Source organism: Phaethon lepturus, unplaced genomic scaffold, assembly GCF_000687285.1.
Source record: "Phaethon lepturus isolate BGI_N335 unplaced genomic scaffold, ASM68728v1 scaffold17647, whole genome shotgun sequence".
Classification (NCBI taxonomy): domain Eukaryota; kingdom Metazoa; phylum Chordata; class Aves; order Phaethontiformes; family Phaethontidae; genus Phaethon; species Phaethon lepturus.
Window position 1 is genome coordinate 1 of NW_010552696.1, and position 14,734 is coordinate 14,734.

Sequence of the window (14,734 nt, forward strand, 5' to 3'; positions counted from 1 at the left end):
AACTGTGAGAAACCATGAGATGGCTTTCAGAGGGGACACCAAAACCCCCCGGAGCCAGAAAGGGAAACAGACCCCAGGCAGAAGTTGGTGCAGAAGGTCCACAGCAAGGGAGGTGGCTGTGGCTTCTCTATCCCAGGACACCTCCACCAGCACAAACTTCAGCCCCATACCTGCATATCGGATGCTCTTCCCGAACATAGCAGTCCATAAATACGGGACTGTGCTGATTTCCATGCCATGGGCCAGCATGTTCAGCGCGGCTATACGGCCTGGAAGACAGATGCAGCAGAATAAGTGAGGAAGCTCTGCGCTGGAGCAAGTGTTGTGGTCTGCCCTCAGGTTGCAGCATGGCACTGACATCTCTGGTCCCAGAGTACAGGGAAGCCAAGACCTTCTGCTTAAGTTAATCAAAACCCATACAGCAACAGCACCAACAAGGAAACGCATCGCATTGTCCAAGGCGGGCTCGAACTCCTCTCTGGTGGCGCAGCCCTTACCAACTCGTCACCTGCACTGGCATGAGCAACGTGCTTGTGAGCCTGCTTCCACCCAGCTTCTGCAACAGTGACAGGGCCGAGAGCTTGCTGAGCTCCCACTGCAAACGGGGACGGGGTGGATAAAGCCCCTGAGGGCACGGAGACTGTTACGGTGCAGCCCCTGCCACGGAGGCATGGCTGGACCAGCATTAAAGGGGCTGTGTCCAAAGGCAAACTGTGGAGGTGTGGTTCCAAAGCCTCTCACCCAGGGCACCCACTCAGAGGTCAACCTCCCCACCAGTTGTGGCCTTGGAAAGCTCGAGGGCAGCCTGTCATGCCAGGGTTTCCAGGCTTGCTGGCATGAAGGGGAGAAAGCTCTTAGCTCTGCAGCACACTGCTTGGCCAGCCCAACAGCGCTGGGCAGCCCAGCTGGGGATGTGAGCCCGAGCTAACGTGAGGATGTGAGCTCCTACGTGTCCTGGGGCAAAGGGAAGATCAGGCTCTTGCAGTGACTGCAGATGCCAGGGAGCACACGGTGTATGGGAAAGCCTGTCCCTGGGCACCTCTGTGTTTGGTTTCAGCCGGGATAGAGTTAATTTTCTTCACATAAGCTGGTGTGAGGCTGTGTTTTGGATTTGGGATTAAAGTAATGTTGACAACGTGCTGATGTTTTGAGTTGTTGCTAAGTAGTCAAGGACAGTCCAGCTTCTCGTTCTGGTTGGCCAGCGAGCAGGCTGGGGGTGCACGGGGAGCTGGGGGGGACACAGCCAGACAGCTGACCCAGGCTGGCCAGAGGGATATTCCATATGATGTCATGCTTGTTATATAAAATTGGGACGAAGAAGAAGGAAGGGGTGGGAGGGACGTTCGGAGTGATGGCGTCCGTCTTCCTAAGTCATCGTCACGCGTGACGGAGTCCTGCTGTCCTGGGGATGGCTGAACCCCTGCCTGTCCACGGGGAGTGGTGAATGGATTCCTTGTTTTGCTTTGCTTGCGTGCGCGGCTTTTGCTTTCCCCATTAAACTGTCTTTATCTCAACCCGTGAGTTTCCTCACTTTTACCCTTCTGATTCTCTCCCCCGTCCCACTGGGGGGAGTGAGCAAGCGGCTGCCTGGGGCTTAGTTGCCGGCTGGGGCTAAACCGCAACAGAGGCATCGTTAGGCAATGCATGCCAAGAAGGCTGACAAACGAAGGCATATCAGACAGGATAAAATACACGTGCTTCAAAAGGTTTAATACAACTACCCGGTTACCCTGTTGGCAGTTTTCCCATTCTCTTGCTAGAGGGCTTGGAAATTTCCTGGGGATCTGGAACAGGCTCTTTTGTGTAAGTGAAGTGAAGGGACTGAAAAGCACCTACCGTGCATATGGGCCATCTGCCAGTGAGGGACATTCACTTTCTTATTATTCCTCAAGGCCAGTGGGAACGTGACAGCATCACCGGCTGCGAAGACTCCGGGGATGTTGGTTTGCATCATCTGCAGGAGGGAGGCAGAAGTGCATGTCGGTGGGGTTTGCACCCTGCAGCAAACAGGGACCTGCCTGAGAGCTGCCACGGTGCCCAGGGGCACATGGACAACTCTGCTTGGCTGTGCGACCCCCGGGTGGGATTCGATTTAGCGTTCTACACTTTCAAAGTGAACCATGCAGGCAGGAACCCTCTGCCAGTGGGTTACCCAGTAAAATGGGACATGGACTGTTGTCCTGGAGCCCTTCTTAGAAGATTGGAGTCTGCCGGTGTTTGCAAGCAGCGCCTGGCTTATTGCACACAAGCAGTAAGCACAGGGGTGAGTGGCAACGAGCACCCAGGGCAGAGGCAGCCCCCCGCTCCCCACCATGCTCCTCGCTCACGCTCACACCACCCATCAGCACCAGCACCCCTCCCGTTGGCATCACTGGTGGTGGGGAGGGAAGATGAGATCCTTTAAGATCCCTGAAAAGGTGTCTCTTTCTCCATTTCTTTCCCCCCCAAATATCCACACCATTCCAGGACGGCTCAGAGCCAGAGCAAAGCCACAGCATCCAGGGCTGGGGTCTGCAAAACCCTCGCTTCCAGAGGGTCCCACGTGCTCCAGCGCGATGCTCCCAGCATCTCAGCGGGTGAACCGTCCCTACGACGGCGGTTCGGAGCCCCAGGGAAGCTCAGCTCGGAGCGACAGACTCGGCTCCTCCTGCTCTCCCCCACGGCGGGGGCTGCGCCCAGGCTCACCTTGTTGACCACGATGAAGCCTTTGGAGTCGATGTTGATGCCACTCTGCTTGAGAAAGCCCGTTGCTGGGACTGCACCTGTGGGAGAAGGCAAGGGCTGCTGGCGCGGTAGCCTGGTATCCCTGCAGCCCCGGGGGGCCGACCCCAGGGCCAGCAGATCTCCCCCCTGCCCAGACAACCCATCTGCCCCAAGGCAAAGGCAGTGGGCTGCTCTGGGAGCGGGGAGCGGAGCCGGGCACCTCAAAGCCCCCAGTCCTCCTGCTACAAACCCGCCGCACCCCCGGCGACCCTACTGCTCTCCAGGATATCCGTGCACCACTGTAAGGTGCCCACCACCTTCTCCTAATGCTTGAAGATAATTTTCAATCCAATTCTCTCTTAAATATACTTTTTTCCATAATATCTATAAAAGGGAGCCCCCAGGCTTCCAAAGACAGGGCTCCTCTGCCTCCCCCACAATCTGTACTTTTTCTTCATTTTTCCTTTTTGACCTTTTTTTTTCCTTCACAATTCAGAGTAGTCAATAACACAACAAAAGGAGAATGAAACTTAATTCCATGATTCTTCTAGTCCGCAACATTCAAAAAGTTACAAGGTGAGAAAAGATTTTTCTTTTTTTCCCCCAAGGATAAAGGAGAAAAAACTCTCTTCTCCAGCAGCAGCAGGAACAAAAAAAGCAGAGAAAAAAAATTTAGTTTGGAGAGGCTTCTAAAAAAACAACTTGAGAGGATTATATTGATTTGAATGGTGGCGTTTTTTCTAGAAAAAATGAAACTGTTAGTATTTTCCAACTATATTTTCAATTGCATTTTGGGGTGGAGGCTCTAGAACTGTTGCTGCCACATCCTCTCCAGCTTCAACTCTGCTGATCAAAGCACCACCAGCCCACCGCAGCGATGGCCCCTTACCGACACCGACAACACAGACATCGGCACGCAGGACCTTCCCACTCTTCAGCACAACCTCCTTCAGCTGCGTGGGACAGAGGGGGACATTATGGTTATTTTAGGGACCAAAAACCACCCCCTGTAGCAGCAACAAGCCAAGCTGGCAGCTCGCTGCTTTTTTTGACATGCAAGCTGACCGTAATTCCTTATAACGGCAGCAGGAGGAGGGTGGGAGCAATGAAACCACCCCACACACCACAGCTGGAGCACGTTTGCTCCTGGGGGCTAAACCTAGGAATATGAGGTTTAGGGGCTAGGAAAGAGTAGAGGGCAAAACCCCAGCGGCAAAGGGAACGGCAGCCACGGGGGGATGCTGCGGCAGTGCCCTGGGGAGCTCCTTCCCGCAGTCTACCTTGCCCTCCTGCTCCCGCAGCTCCGACACCTCCGTCTGCATGTAGAACTTCACCCTGTTGCTCTCGAACATCTGGAGGGGGTGACATGGGACAGAGCAGGGGACATCAGGACCCCAAACCCCTACTCATGGTGTCTCTGCACCCCCTGCACTGCCCTGCCCACCCTCTGGGCTCCCCTCAACCCGTGCTGCAAAGGGCGTTGGCACCACCTCCATCCCCCACGTGTCCAGAAGGTGCTCTACAGCATGTGGACCATGAGAGGGAAGACGCAGCCTTCCATAAACGTCAAATAACAATAAGTGCAATAAGTGAAACAAGCAGAACCCACTGTAACCAAAACCACCACCCCCCCAACAGGAAAGCAAGGTCACCTTCATGACAGCGCGGCCAACCCTCTCCCCAAAGAACTTCTTGAAGGGCACTTCCTCCAGCTCCACCAGGGACACTGAGTGGGCCCTCTCCGTGAGGTAGGCAGCCACCTCCATCCCTGGGGAACAGAAGAAGGTCCAAGCAGCTGCGGGACTGCCCCCAGGGCTGCCGATGCCCTCAGTGTTGGCTGCAGTGGAGGACCACCATTGCCCACTCCTGGCTGGGGAGGTTGGAGCTGCCCTACTGGGAGATCTGGGGTGCCACCAGACCTGGCAGTCACAAGAAGCCACGCCATTTCAGGTGAAATTTATGATTTACAATGATTGGTTCTTAGACACAGAAGCCACAGGAAGATTTCAAAGACCAAAGGGAGGAACTGGCCATGCCGAACTCCCAAAGTGCCCCAGGAAGCCCGGGAAGTTCACTTGGAGCAATGGACCTCGGATGAAGGAAACCTTCCTCTCATGGCTGGGACTATCTCAGCAGAGGTAATGAGCTGCAGGCTGAAAACAGCCCGAGGGACTTCAGCTGTTTTCTCCCATCAGAATGGGACAATTGCACAGGAACCTTCACCAAGCCATTTTCTAGGTATGGGTTTTTTTGGAAACAGATCTTTTTGATGACTGGCAGTTTGCAGTTGGCCCTGCAAACAACATGCTTTTCTGTAGGTGGGAATGATTGAACCTTTAAAACAGGAAAATTATTTTAAAAAGAGGAAAAACAAATATGAAACATTTTATAATAAATTCCCTGACTAATAACAATTTATGCTTAAGGCTTGCAGAACCCACAATAATTTTGTTATAAATATATCAAGCAAAAAGAAGAACCATCGAACAAACTATAAGATTTTTCATGTGTATTTTAAAAATTCACAACCCTGATAAAAAGTAAAAGAGAAATAAAACACGGGCTTTCACCTACCAACAAGATTCTCATGACTAAACCAAACCTGCACTGACACATCAGGTTTGAAACCGTGCAAGCATCAGTACTGGACTCAGTGTATGCTTTTCAGGCTGAGACAGCAATACCTGTGTCCGTGCAAACTGAATGGCCCAGCCTCTCCAGTAAAATAATTTTCTCAGGAAGGAGATGGCTTTACACCTGCCTGGAGCTGGAGGTTGGACTACCCTGAGGTCCAGTTTGGTGGGGGTTACCTCTAACTGGGCAGCAACAAACTGGGCAAGGGACTGGGACCACCTGCAGGAAGACGTGGACAGCTGAGATGTGGACACCTGCAGAGTGAGCACTCACCTAGGAAGGATGCTCCCACGATAACCACGTTCTTGCTCGTGGCCAGCTTCACGACACGGTTGGCATCTTCGGGTGTCCGGATGTTGAAAACATTTTCCACCTCCTTGCCTTTGCAGCTGAGAGCTTTTGGCCTGAAAAACACACATTGAGGGTGATACAGGTGTTTTTCCTGACTATGTGGTGGCAATTGGGACTTTCTGGGGCTCTGGCAGCATCTCAGCCTTTCCTTTTTTCACCTTTCTCTGGGCTGGAGGCATAACATGGAAACCCCAAATGCTGGTGGACAATGGCCTGAGCACAGCCACGAATGCCAGTGCCGCAGGGGCTGCCCTGTGGTCGCCCCCGGCCCCATCCGCTGGACCAGTGTACCCACGGGGCTGGGGTGAGCTCCATTCTGGGGCAATGAAGCACAGCACAGGACGGGTACTGCTTTGCAGGCTCATGCTCAACTGCTGGCATGTGATGAAATTTTCAGAAGCATAATGGGACACAGAAAACTCACTCTGTCCTCCAGCAGACACTTTGGAGCCAGATATTGAAAGTTTCATAAGCCTCTGCAGATGCAGGTTCTACCATCCGTTCCTAGGGGCACGCTGCTGACGCCGTAGCAGTTTTAATCTTGTCCTCCCCATACACTTACTGGAGCCTATGTATTTTTAAATATCTGGCCCCTGCATACCTGGCTCCCATCTGGAAATGGGACAGACTATCCTTAATAATTTAGGTACCTTAAAAACATTTACCCAGTGTACCCAGAGCTTGTGCGTCAGGATTTTGAAATTATTGCCAAAGGCTTAATCCTCTTTTGAACTTAATTAGGTGGCTGGCGCAGATGCATTTTGGCTGTGGTGCTGTGCACCCCGGCACCAGCCATTAGCACTCGGTGGGGCTGTTGCTGGTTTTGGTGGCACACAGGGTTGCAGTGGGAATCCCTGCTCTGGCTGTTCTGCCGCATCCCTTCCCCCGACGATAAATCTTGCAGGGGCTGCATTTCTCCTACTTCGTTTTGTGCCTTGGTGTTAGGAGCACAAGGAAAGGGAGCCAGGATGCCTCACTTTCATCTTAAAGTGCCAATTTTGACAAATCCCCTATTGAAAACAAACCGATCCACTACTTTCAGGGTGCTAGCGATGATGCACATGGGGACATGGTTTTGTGGGCGTGATGGTGTTGGGTTGACAGTTGGACTTGATGATCTTAGAGGTCTTTTCCAACCTTAATGATTCTATGATTCTATGCTGGCCTTAGGCGATGCTCTGTGGCCCAGCAGCAGCTGTGCAGAGCAGGACAGGCACATGGTACTTTTTGTTAACACCCTTTTGACCTTGACATTGACCATGAAACATCCCAGGTAGCAAATCCCACAGCCGTCCCACCAGCACCTATGTTTGGTTGTTACCTGCTTTTTGGGTGACTCTTGGGTGACACAGAGGCTCTTCAGCTTTGGCTGAGCAGATATACCCAGCACAGTGTTATAGGGAGAGAGATGATCTAGTAGTATAGAGATATGTATGTAGTAGATGATCTAGTAGTATAGAGACTGTATACGATTTAAATATATATGATCTATACCTAGATCTAGACCTGATATAGACATAGAGAGATATAGATACATACAGACATATCCAATAGGTGTTCCTTGCCTTTTCTGCAAACACTCTTGCAAACAAATTCAGTGTCCAAATTCAACTGGCATATTTCACCCCTTATCCCCAGGCACAAGCTTGACACATTCTCAGATAAAAGTTTCTCTTGATCTTTCAAATGTTTGTTCGTAGCTTACGTGTTTCCAGTCGCTATCAGCAGCTTGTTGTATTCCATCTTAAATCCATCCTTGAACACGGCTATCTTGTTCTTGACATCCACAGCCGCAACCTGAAATCATTCCTAAATAATGTTAAGGGATGAAATCCTAGACGATCACTGAGCTCCCAGCCCAGCCAACTTGTCTGTTAAGTTTTAGTCCCCTGGGTTCCTGTCCACAGCTTAGCGAACCCAGGCCTGAATTATTCCTAGTGGCCTTTTCAAAAATACTTGAAGGTCTCACAGTATAAAGAAAATAATGGGGAGAGGTATTTAAACCATCACTGACTGCGCTGCTTGCAGGCTGGTTTTCCTGATAAGAGGCTAGTTGGTCACCCCGGAGCCATGTGAGGATGCTCGCAAATGGCCGATAAGAAGTGATGGTCACCACACTTTGCACAGGGTGTCCTTCTTGCCATGGGAGGAATTGCATTAATTGTGGTTTTGAGCCACCACAGGCAACCTGCACTCTGGGACATGAAACGGGGGAGCTAGGGGAGACCCAACATTTCTGCCACAGCATCCAGTGAGCCAAGAACAGAGGCAGCTGCCACATTTCCTAAACACAGCCTTTGTGTACCAGCACTTGCAGAAGACAGCCTGCAGGTACGTAGGACTCTCCTTACCTGCATTTCAGTCAGGACTTCAATGTCGTAGGTGCAGAAGAACTCTTTGGGGCGCAGGGCGATCTGCTCTGGGTGGGAATCCATTGACTGCAAAAAAAGACATTTTTCTGTCTACCTCTGTGGGTTAGAGGCGAGTGGAGAAATGCCTGTTACCAACACAAGTCAGCGGCGGTCTGAAGTCTGTCCTTGTGGCGTGGCTTCAGAGCGTTGCTCTGTACGGGCTGGAATCAAAGACTGTTCAAGTAGAAGCTGGACTGGGGTCTGGTTCTTTGCCTGCTCGGCATGAGGGTGGCATTGATCCCCTAAGGCAGGACCACAATGAGTGCTTTGGAGCCAGTGAAGCGGCTCTGAATGCAGCTCTGCATAGCACACAAGTTCAGAGAAGCAGCAGAAAAGCCCCATTTTTTGGAAAACAACCAGTTGCCAAGGGAAGTGGAAGATAAAAGAGCAGTAAGAACTATCATCAGCATTATCACAGCAAGGGCAACCCTTTCAAAAGCACCCACATTATGCAGCACCATTCCCTCAAGCCAAAGCAGGGGCATGTGGCACATACCCGTTAGTCTTTAGCTGCAAGATAAAGGTCCTTGCTCTTGCCAGCCTTCCTTGGTCACTTGGGTGAGACCTACCTCACCTTTAAATACAGGGTTGAGCTCATATTTGAGCCTGAACTCATCTGTCCTCCTAACTCGGGACACCAGCTCAGACACAGGCTGAGGACAAGCTGAGTCAAGTTGACCTGTGTGCTGTTCCGTGCTCCAGCACATCCCTCCCTGCCTGCAGTGTGGAGGGGACAGGCATGGCCACACACATGCCATGGTCAAGCCCTGCAACATATCGCACAGCGCTAAGCAGTGCCATCAACTACCCATGCCACACAGGCATGACATTTGGGCTTGACCCAAGAGGGACAGGGCATGCAGGAATCAAGGGCTTCACCATCTGCCCCCAGGGATGGACATACAAGGTACTTCTCCATGGAGGTGGCTCGACCAGGGGCTGGGATGAGCCCTGCAGGACACTTCCTTACCGTGACTTCAGAAAACGCTGTGCTCAGAAGAGACCCATATCTTAAGACTTGAAGAAGGTGCAGGGTCATACAGGTTTTACTGAAAATTCTGTAAACACCCAACATCTACAGAGAGAAACATCTGACCGCATGGCTCGGGAGCCGTGGCCCCATGCCTGCATGCAGTGCACAACCACCACGGGTTTTGCTGCAGCTCAAGTACTCCAGAAACGGTAACAGGGACGTTGCAGCACACCAGGGAGCCGGTCATGGTCCAAAGGGGACAAAGAGGAACAGTCCGGCGGGACCTTGGGACAGGTTGATAACAGGTGTTCAGCAAGGCAGAGGAAGGGCAATGCTGAAGCAAGGCTTCTTGCTCCAGGCAAGAATTCTGCTGCTTACAGCTTTACGTGCTCCTCTAATGACTCTTTCCAGGGTTAGTTCCACTCACAATAGGATTAAGAAAAATATCTTTTTTTTTCTAGCCTGCTCCCAAAAATTCTGCGTTCTCTTCCATGGGCTTTCTGCATGTTCCAAAAGCAACTACAGCTAGAGGTGTTCAGTGCAGAGTTTAACAAACCATGCATAACATCTCTGGCATGTGAGATGTTCTTACTGTTTAACAGAGAGTGGAAAAGGCAGTCTAAGACGCACGCAGTGGGCATAAGTGTTTCGGAGAGCTGCCTGGCTGGGATAGGGACTGTGAACTCTGAGCTCCCCAGCACAACCTCTTGGATAGAGGTTTCAGCCAGCTGCTCCTCACCCCGAGCAGGTCTTCTCCAGGCACAGCAATGGCTTGAATACTCTCAAAAAGCCACGTGCATATTTGCCTTCCTTTGAAAATCACTTTGCCTTGGGGCTGGAAGCAGAGTTAGATGCTGTAATTATAGAGTGCCAGCCCCCATACATAAGCATCCCTGACATAAAGGGTGATAGATATATCGCCTGTTCTTATGTTACCTCCAAGCTTCAAGACCAAATGCTGCTCTCCAACCTGAGTTGCTCTCTGACACCAAGTGAGGCCCAGGTATCAGTAACAAAAAATGTGATTAGAAGATCATCTGTATCTACAAATTGGAATGCAAAATGGGATGTGTGCCAGAAGAAGTGATCTTCGCACTGCGATCAAGTTATCAAGTTGTGATGATGCCCATTAATTGTAATAATCATGGTATGGAGCACTACTGGGCAGTAAGAACCATGCGCTAATAAAAAACCTGGCAGACAATACAATTTTTTCATATGCCCCATTTCATTGCCGTAAAGATTTTTATCCTGAAAAATAATACGAAGATCCATCCAGGCACAAGCTGGCCAAGACAGCTATTGCTACATTTAGGGAGAGTGCCCTTTTTTCTGTGCTGGAGTACTCTTAGTTCAGAGTTTGTACAACTCCTCCTTTGTGTTTCGTATTTCAGTCACCAACAGAAAAGAAAATTCAAGGGAAAACAGAGACAGGACAAGTAAGGAAGAAGAAACACACTGATGTGATGAATAATGTTGGAGAAAGGTCCTACACCAAATTCTAAAACTCAGGAGGAATGTGACGTACCCGAGGTGATACAAACCTTACTGAGCTTTGGTCTGTCATAGGGCAAGTGTCTGTCCATCGTGCACATCACAATCCTGTCCGAGAAACCCTCCTGGCGCAAGGTCTCTGCACAGACCAGTCCAGCTGCCCCTAAGGGAGAAGGAAGACGGGTGGCAGCCATGCATATGGGGCATGCGAAGGTCTGAACCCTTTGCTCCTACCCCACCAGGGCTGACTCCAAAATCACCATCTCCACTAGCCCTGGCCTTCCTTCACAGTCCTTCCCAAGGCAAACAGCTCGCATGGGAAGCCAGGCAGGGCGGATGCACCTGGCACGAGGAGGGATGCTCTGTGGAGTGTGACATTAATCCTCTGCAGGACTTGTCCATGCCTAAAGCCACACAAACCCACAGAGAGCACACCTGAGGGGTCCTGCCAACGCCTACACACCTCTAACAAGCCCAGGGGTGCGGGTGGCCGCTCAGACCCTTGCACTCCCCTAGTCTGGGAGGTGTCTTGCATCTTTCCCCCTGCTCACTCAGCTCCTGGTGAATTTACAGCCAAACACAGAGGGGAGGGAGTCCTCCCTTCTTCACGGCTGAAGTGCTGGTTGCACGCTTCACTGTAGAGGATTTTCCATGCAATTTCTTTGAGGTTCTTTTGTTTGCTTGCTTGTTTTTAAACACAGAAAAAAGGCTAAATAAAACAAAAAGCTGCCTCGGGGTGTGCTGTCCCCTGCAGCCAGGCAGCCTGATGGGCACGTCCCTTCTTCCCTGGCCAAACCAGAGAGACTTGAGAGCTCAGATGTGAAGTCTCTTCTTAACTGAGGATGTCTCACTCAGTGATGGGTGTTGTAAGGGCCATAGTTTCTGTAATACCAATGAAAGAAGATGGACCTGGACAGTATCATGGTTTGGTTCATCAACAAAATGCTCCTGTTGATGCAGGCAGGGGATGGTGGAAGAAGAGAGAGTGAGGTGGCCATCCCATGCACACTGCCTGGAGCAAGGATTGCTCAGTGCACACTGCCTCTGAGCCAGGACTGATGCCGCACTGATGCCAGGTTGACCCTCATGTGAGTCCTCCTTGCAAATTTAATTTTTGGTAGTAAAGAATTCATCCAAATCTACAAGGACTTCCACAGGGACAATAGGGGAGACATTTCTGAGCCAAGCAGGGCAGCACAGTAGTAGGCAGCCCTGAGCAAGCCAAAGCAAGGGGCAGTGGTCGCTTGCCTCCGCTCTGCTGGGCATGGCTGGATCTTGGTCCTCGATGCAGGGCTGGATCGGTGGGCTCTTCCCAACACTTATTCCTAACACCCCCAGCTTTGAAATCTCCTTTCGTGTCCACCAGAACAGACCTTGATCTGTAAATTCAGCTGGTTGAAGCCTGAGAAATCTCCTTCAGCAATGGCTAATATTGCCTGTTGAGTGACTTTGCTGAAGATTTTGATGACTCTCCAGCCCTGCTGTACACCAGGACAGCCCAGCTGACCTCGGGGAGCAGCAGTGTCACACCCCGGCTTTCAGTCAACAAACAGCAGTGGCACAAGGAAGGGAAAAATGTTGCCCAGCAGCAAGGGAAAAGCCACCCAGGCTGGTTCTCCCCTCTGCTCAGGCTACAAGCCACAACTTAAAAGCAGGAGCAGGAGATTGCAGTGTGCTCCCCGTTTCCACAGCTTGTATCTGGTTACCTGGGGGCTGTAATCAAATGAGAACGTTCCACATGAAGGGAGCAGCCATTCCCTCCTAGCCCCAGGTCCAACACCGGACAGCTTGTGTTCTCCCATCCCCGGTTTCACCATGACATGGTCCAGTCTAGCATCCAACCCATTCCAGAAACAGGCAGATTTGGTAGGTGGGATTCACTCCATCAGGCTTTCTACAAAATTTGCATTATAGAAATGGAGCTGGGAGAAGAGGTAAGAAAAAAAAGCTTGGCAGTTTTGCTACTTCATACAGGAATTTTACATTTTCTGGGAAGATGGAAGAAATTATCTTCAGAGAAGCACCCTGAGGTGAGAACTTTGGAGCTGTAGGCAGCTGCAATGGGATAAGACAGAGAAGTGCAGGCTCCGAGAGGAAAAGGTGTATCCACATCACAGGAAGACCTGAGGACTTTACGTTTATCAGTTATGGAAATCAGGGGTTACTGATGTGTCTAGGGAGGGTGTAAAGAGAAGAGGGTTCAGGGCACCCACTGCAGAGGACTGTGACAGGGAACTGCACGGCTCCATAGACCAGAGCACAGGGCGCCTTTGGACCATGTGTCTAGGTCAAAAAGGCCCAGGAAGACACTCTGGTCTGACCCTTTGCACAGGGAGGGACGCAGGAGGGGTGACAGAAGGCGCACAGCACACAGACACCCTGCTCTCCACACACCCGCCTGGGAGAGGACACGCACAGTGTCCCAGCACGTGCCACACGATACCTGCTCCGATGATCAGCACGTTGGTACTGCTCAGGTTATAGTTGCTCAAGGAGATGCATTTTGCCATCATCTTTGTCCTCCTCTGTGTCTGAAGAGCCTATGCCACCAACGACGAGAAGAAAAGTCATTATCCTTCCTCAGTTGTAACCTGGGTAGCCAGGCAGGAATGGGGACAACTACAGTGTTGTCATAAAAGAGCTTGGATAAAAGGGAACGACTGCACCCTTGTACCCAGTGAGGTCTCCAAGCACGTGCTCACCCAAATACCTTTCCATTACCCAGTGCACTATCCCCTTCCAAGGTACAAAAGAAAAATAAATCCACCACCTTCTGCAAATTAATCCAGGTACACAGAGCTGGGAAAAAATATAGGAATTGCTCAGATGTGTCACTGAGCAATTCTGCAACTAACAGGTGAGATGGAGATGGAGATAAAGTCCTATCAGGAACTTTATTTATCCTGCACTTGAGCAGAGCTTATACACCTCTAATATCCAAAGAAGCTGATAGACTTGTCCAACCTACCAGAGCACACCCAAGGACTTACCCCAGTGTAGCCCTGCCACCCTACACTGCACAGCCTCCACACTGGCAGACATCAGAGGCCAAGATATGTTTCTGGGAGAGGGAACAGGCTCAACCCTCCTCACATCTCACCCATATCAGCTGGAATAGATCAGTCCTGCCATTCAGGTGACCTCTCTGGATCTAATCCAAGTGCTGTAAGGGTCGGGCTGGTTCTGAGCTGATGGATTCACATGTGCGTATGTGCAAATGTGAATCAGAAGGCAGCTTTTAATGGAAAGAAAGATGGCAGTGACCTGAACAGTGGCATTCTGCACCATATCTGGGGGATGAGAGCCCTCCCTGCCCATGCATCAGGTCCCTCTCCAGCAAAAGGAGCTGATGTCTGGGGTCAAAGGAGCACAGATGACTTCTGTCATCACCATGCCGCATTCAGATCCAGCAGATGAGGCCAAAAGGCTGATGGAAGAGTCCTGTTCCCCTGGGCCAACTCAATTAAAAGTTGCTTTGAACTTCAGGAAACAGGACATGTTCAGACAAACATCAAGTAAGACCTCCTGAATCCATGGACTCCCCAGCTCAGGTGTCTGGCAGCTTCAGGGAGGCTGGAGGAGCACAGGCAGGACAGGGGGGACACGACACCTCTGCCCTGCTCCACTCGTGCCTCTGTACAAACTTTGGGCTGTTGCTTGAGACAGGACAGGGCTAGGTGGACCTTTGGTTTACTCATATTGGATACTCATCCATCCTTCTGTTCAGGCACTGCTTCCCCTGCCAGACAGAAAAATGTTTCTCCCCCACCCCCGTGCACACAGAGCAAAAAGCAAAAGCATAGGCATTGATTTGGGGATGCCAGTGGCCCCTCACCTGCTTGCTCGCTCGGATGTACACCTTCTCCTTCTCGATCTTCACCTGAGGGTGACAGAACAGCAGCGGTTTGCAGAACAGTGGGTGCCTCCAGCGTGAAGAGGGCGGTTACTCCCTCTGTGCAACACGTGAGGAACAGAGCGGCGATCTCACTAGGTCTCCTGCGAGAGCAGCTCAGGCCACGGCAGGGCTTGCCCCAGCTCAGGGCTGTGGGATGTTTCCTGTCTTGTGTCAACTATGCACTGATGGACAGTGTAAAACCTGATTTTGACTCCAGGCTTATGGCTGGTTTCTCAGTCCCACCCCATTCCTGCTCAGGAGACCTCCCAGGCC

The 14,734-nt window shown here is 51.1% G+C and overlaps 1 protein-coding gene across 1 annotated transcript in view; it reads right to left on the reverse strand.

Moving 5' to 3' along the window:
- Positions 1-170: 170 nt before the first annotated feature.
- The window catches only part of AIFM3 (apoptosis-inducing factor, mitochondrion-associated, 3), a gene marked incomplete at both ends in the record, with an annotated part of 21,561 nt that continues 6,997 nt past the window's right edge, over positions 171-14,734 (reverse strand). The window contains 12 exons of the mRNA XM_010291301.1: positions 171-269; positions 1,837-1,954; positions 2,686-2,762; positions 3,593-3,656; positions 3,984-4,055; positions 4,356-4,471; positions 5,611-5,741; positions 7,394-7,485; positions 8,040-8,126; positions 10,617-10,729; positions 13,010-13,106; positions 14,402-14,446. Of these exons, the coding sequence (XP_010289603.1) occupies positions 171-269; positions 1,837-1,954; positions 2,686-2,762; positions 3,593-3,656; positions 3,984-4,055; positions 4,356-4,471; positions 5,611-5,741; positions 7,394-7,485; positions 8,040-8,126; positions 10,617-10,729; positions 13,010-13,106; positions 14,402-14,446 (1,111 nt within the window). The remainder of the gene's footprint in view (positions 270-1,836; positions 1,955-2,685; positions 2,763-3,592; positions 3,657-3,983; positions 4,056-4,355; positions 4,472-5,610; positions 5,742-7,393; positions 7,486-8,039; positions 8,127-10,616; positions 10,730-13,009; positions 13,107-14,401; positions 14,447-14,734) is intronic.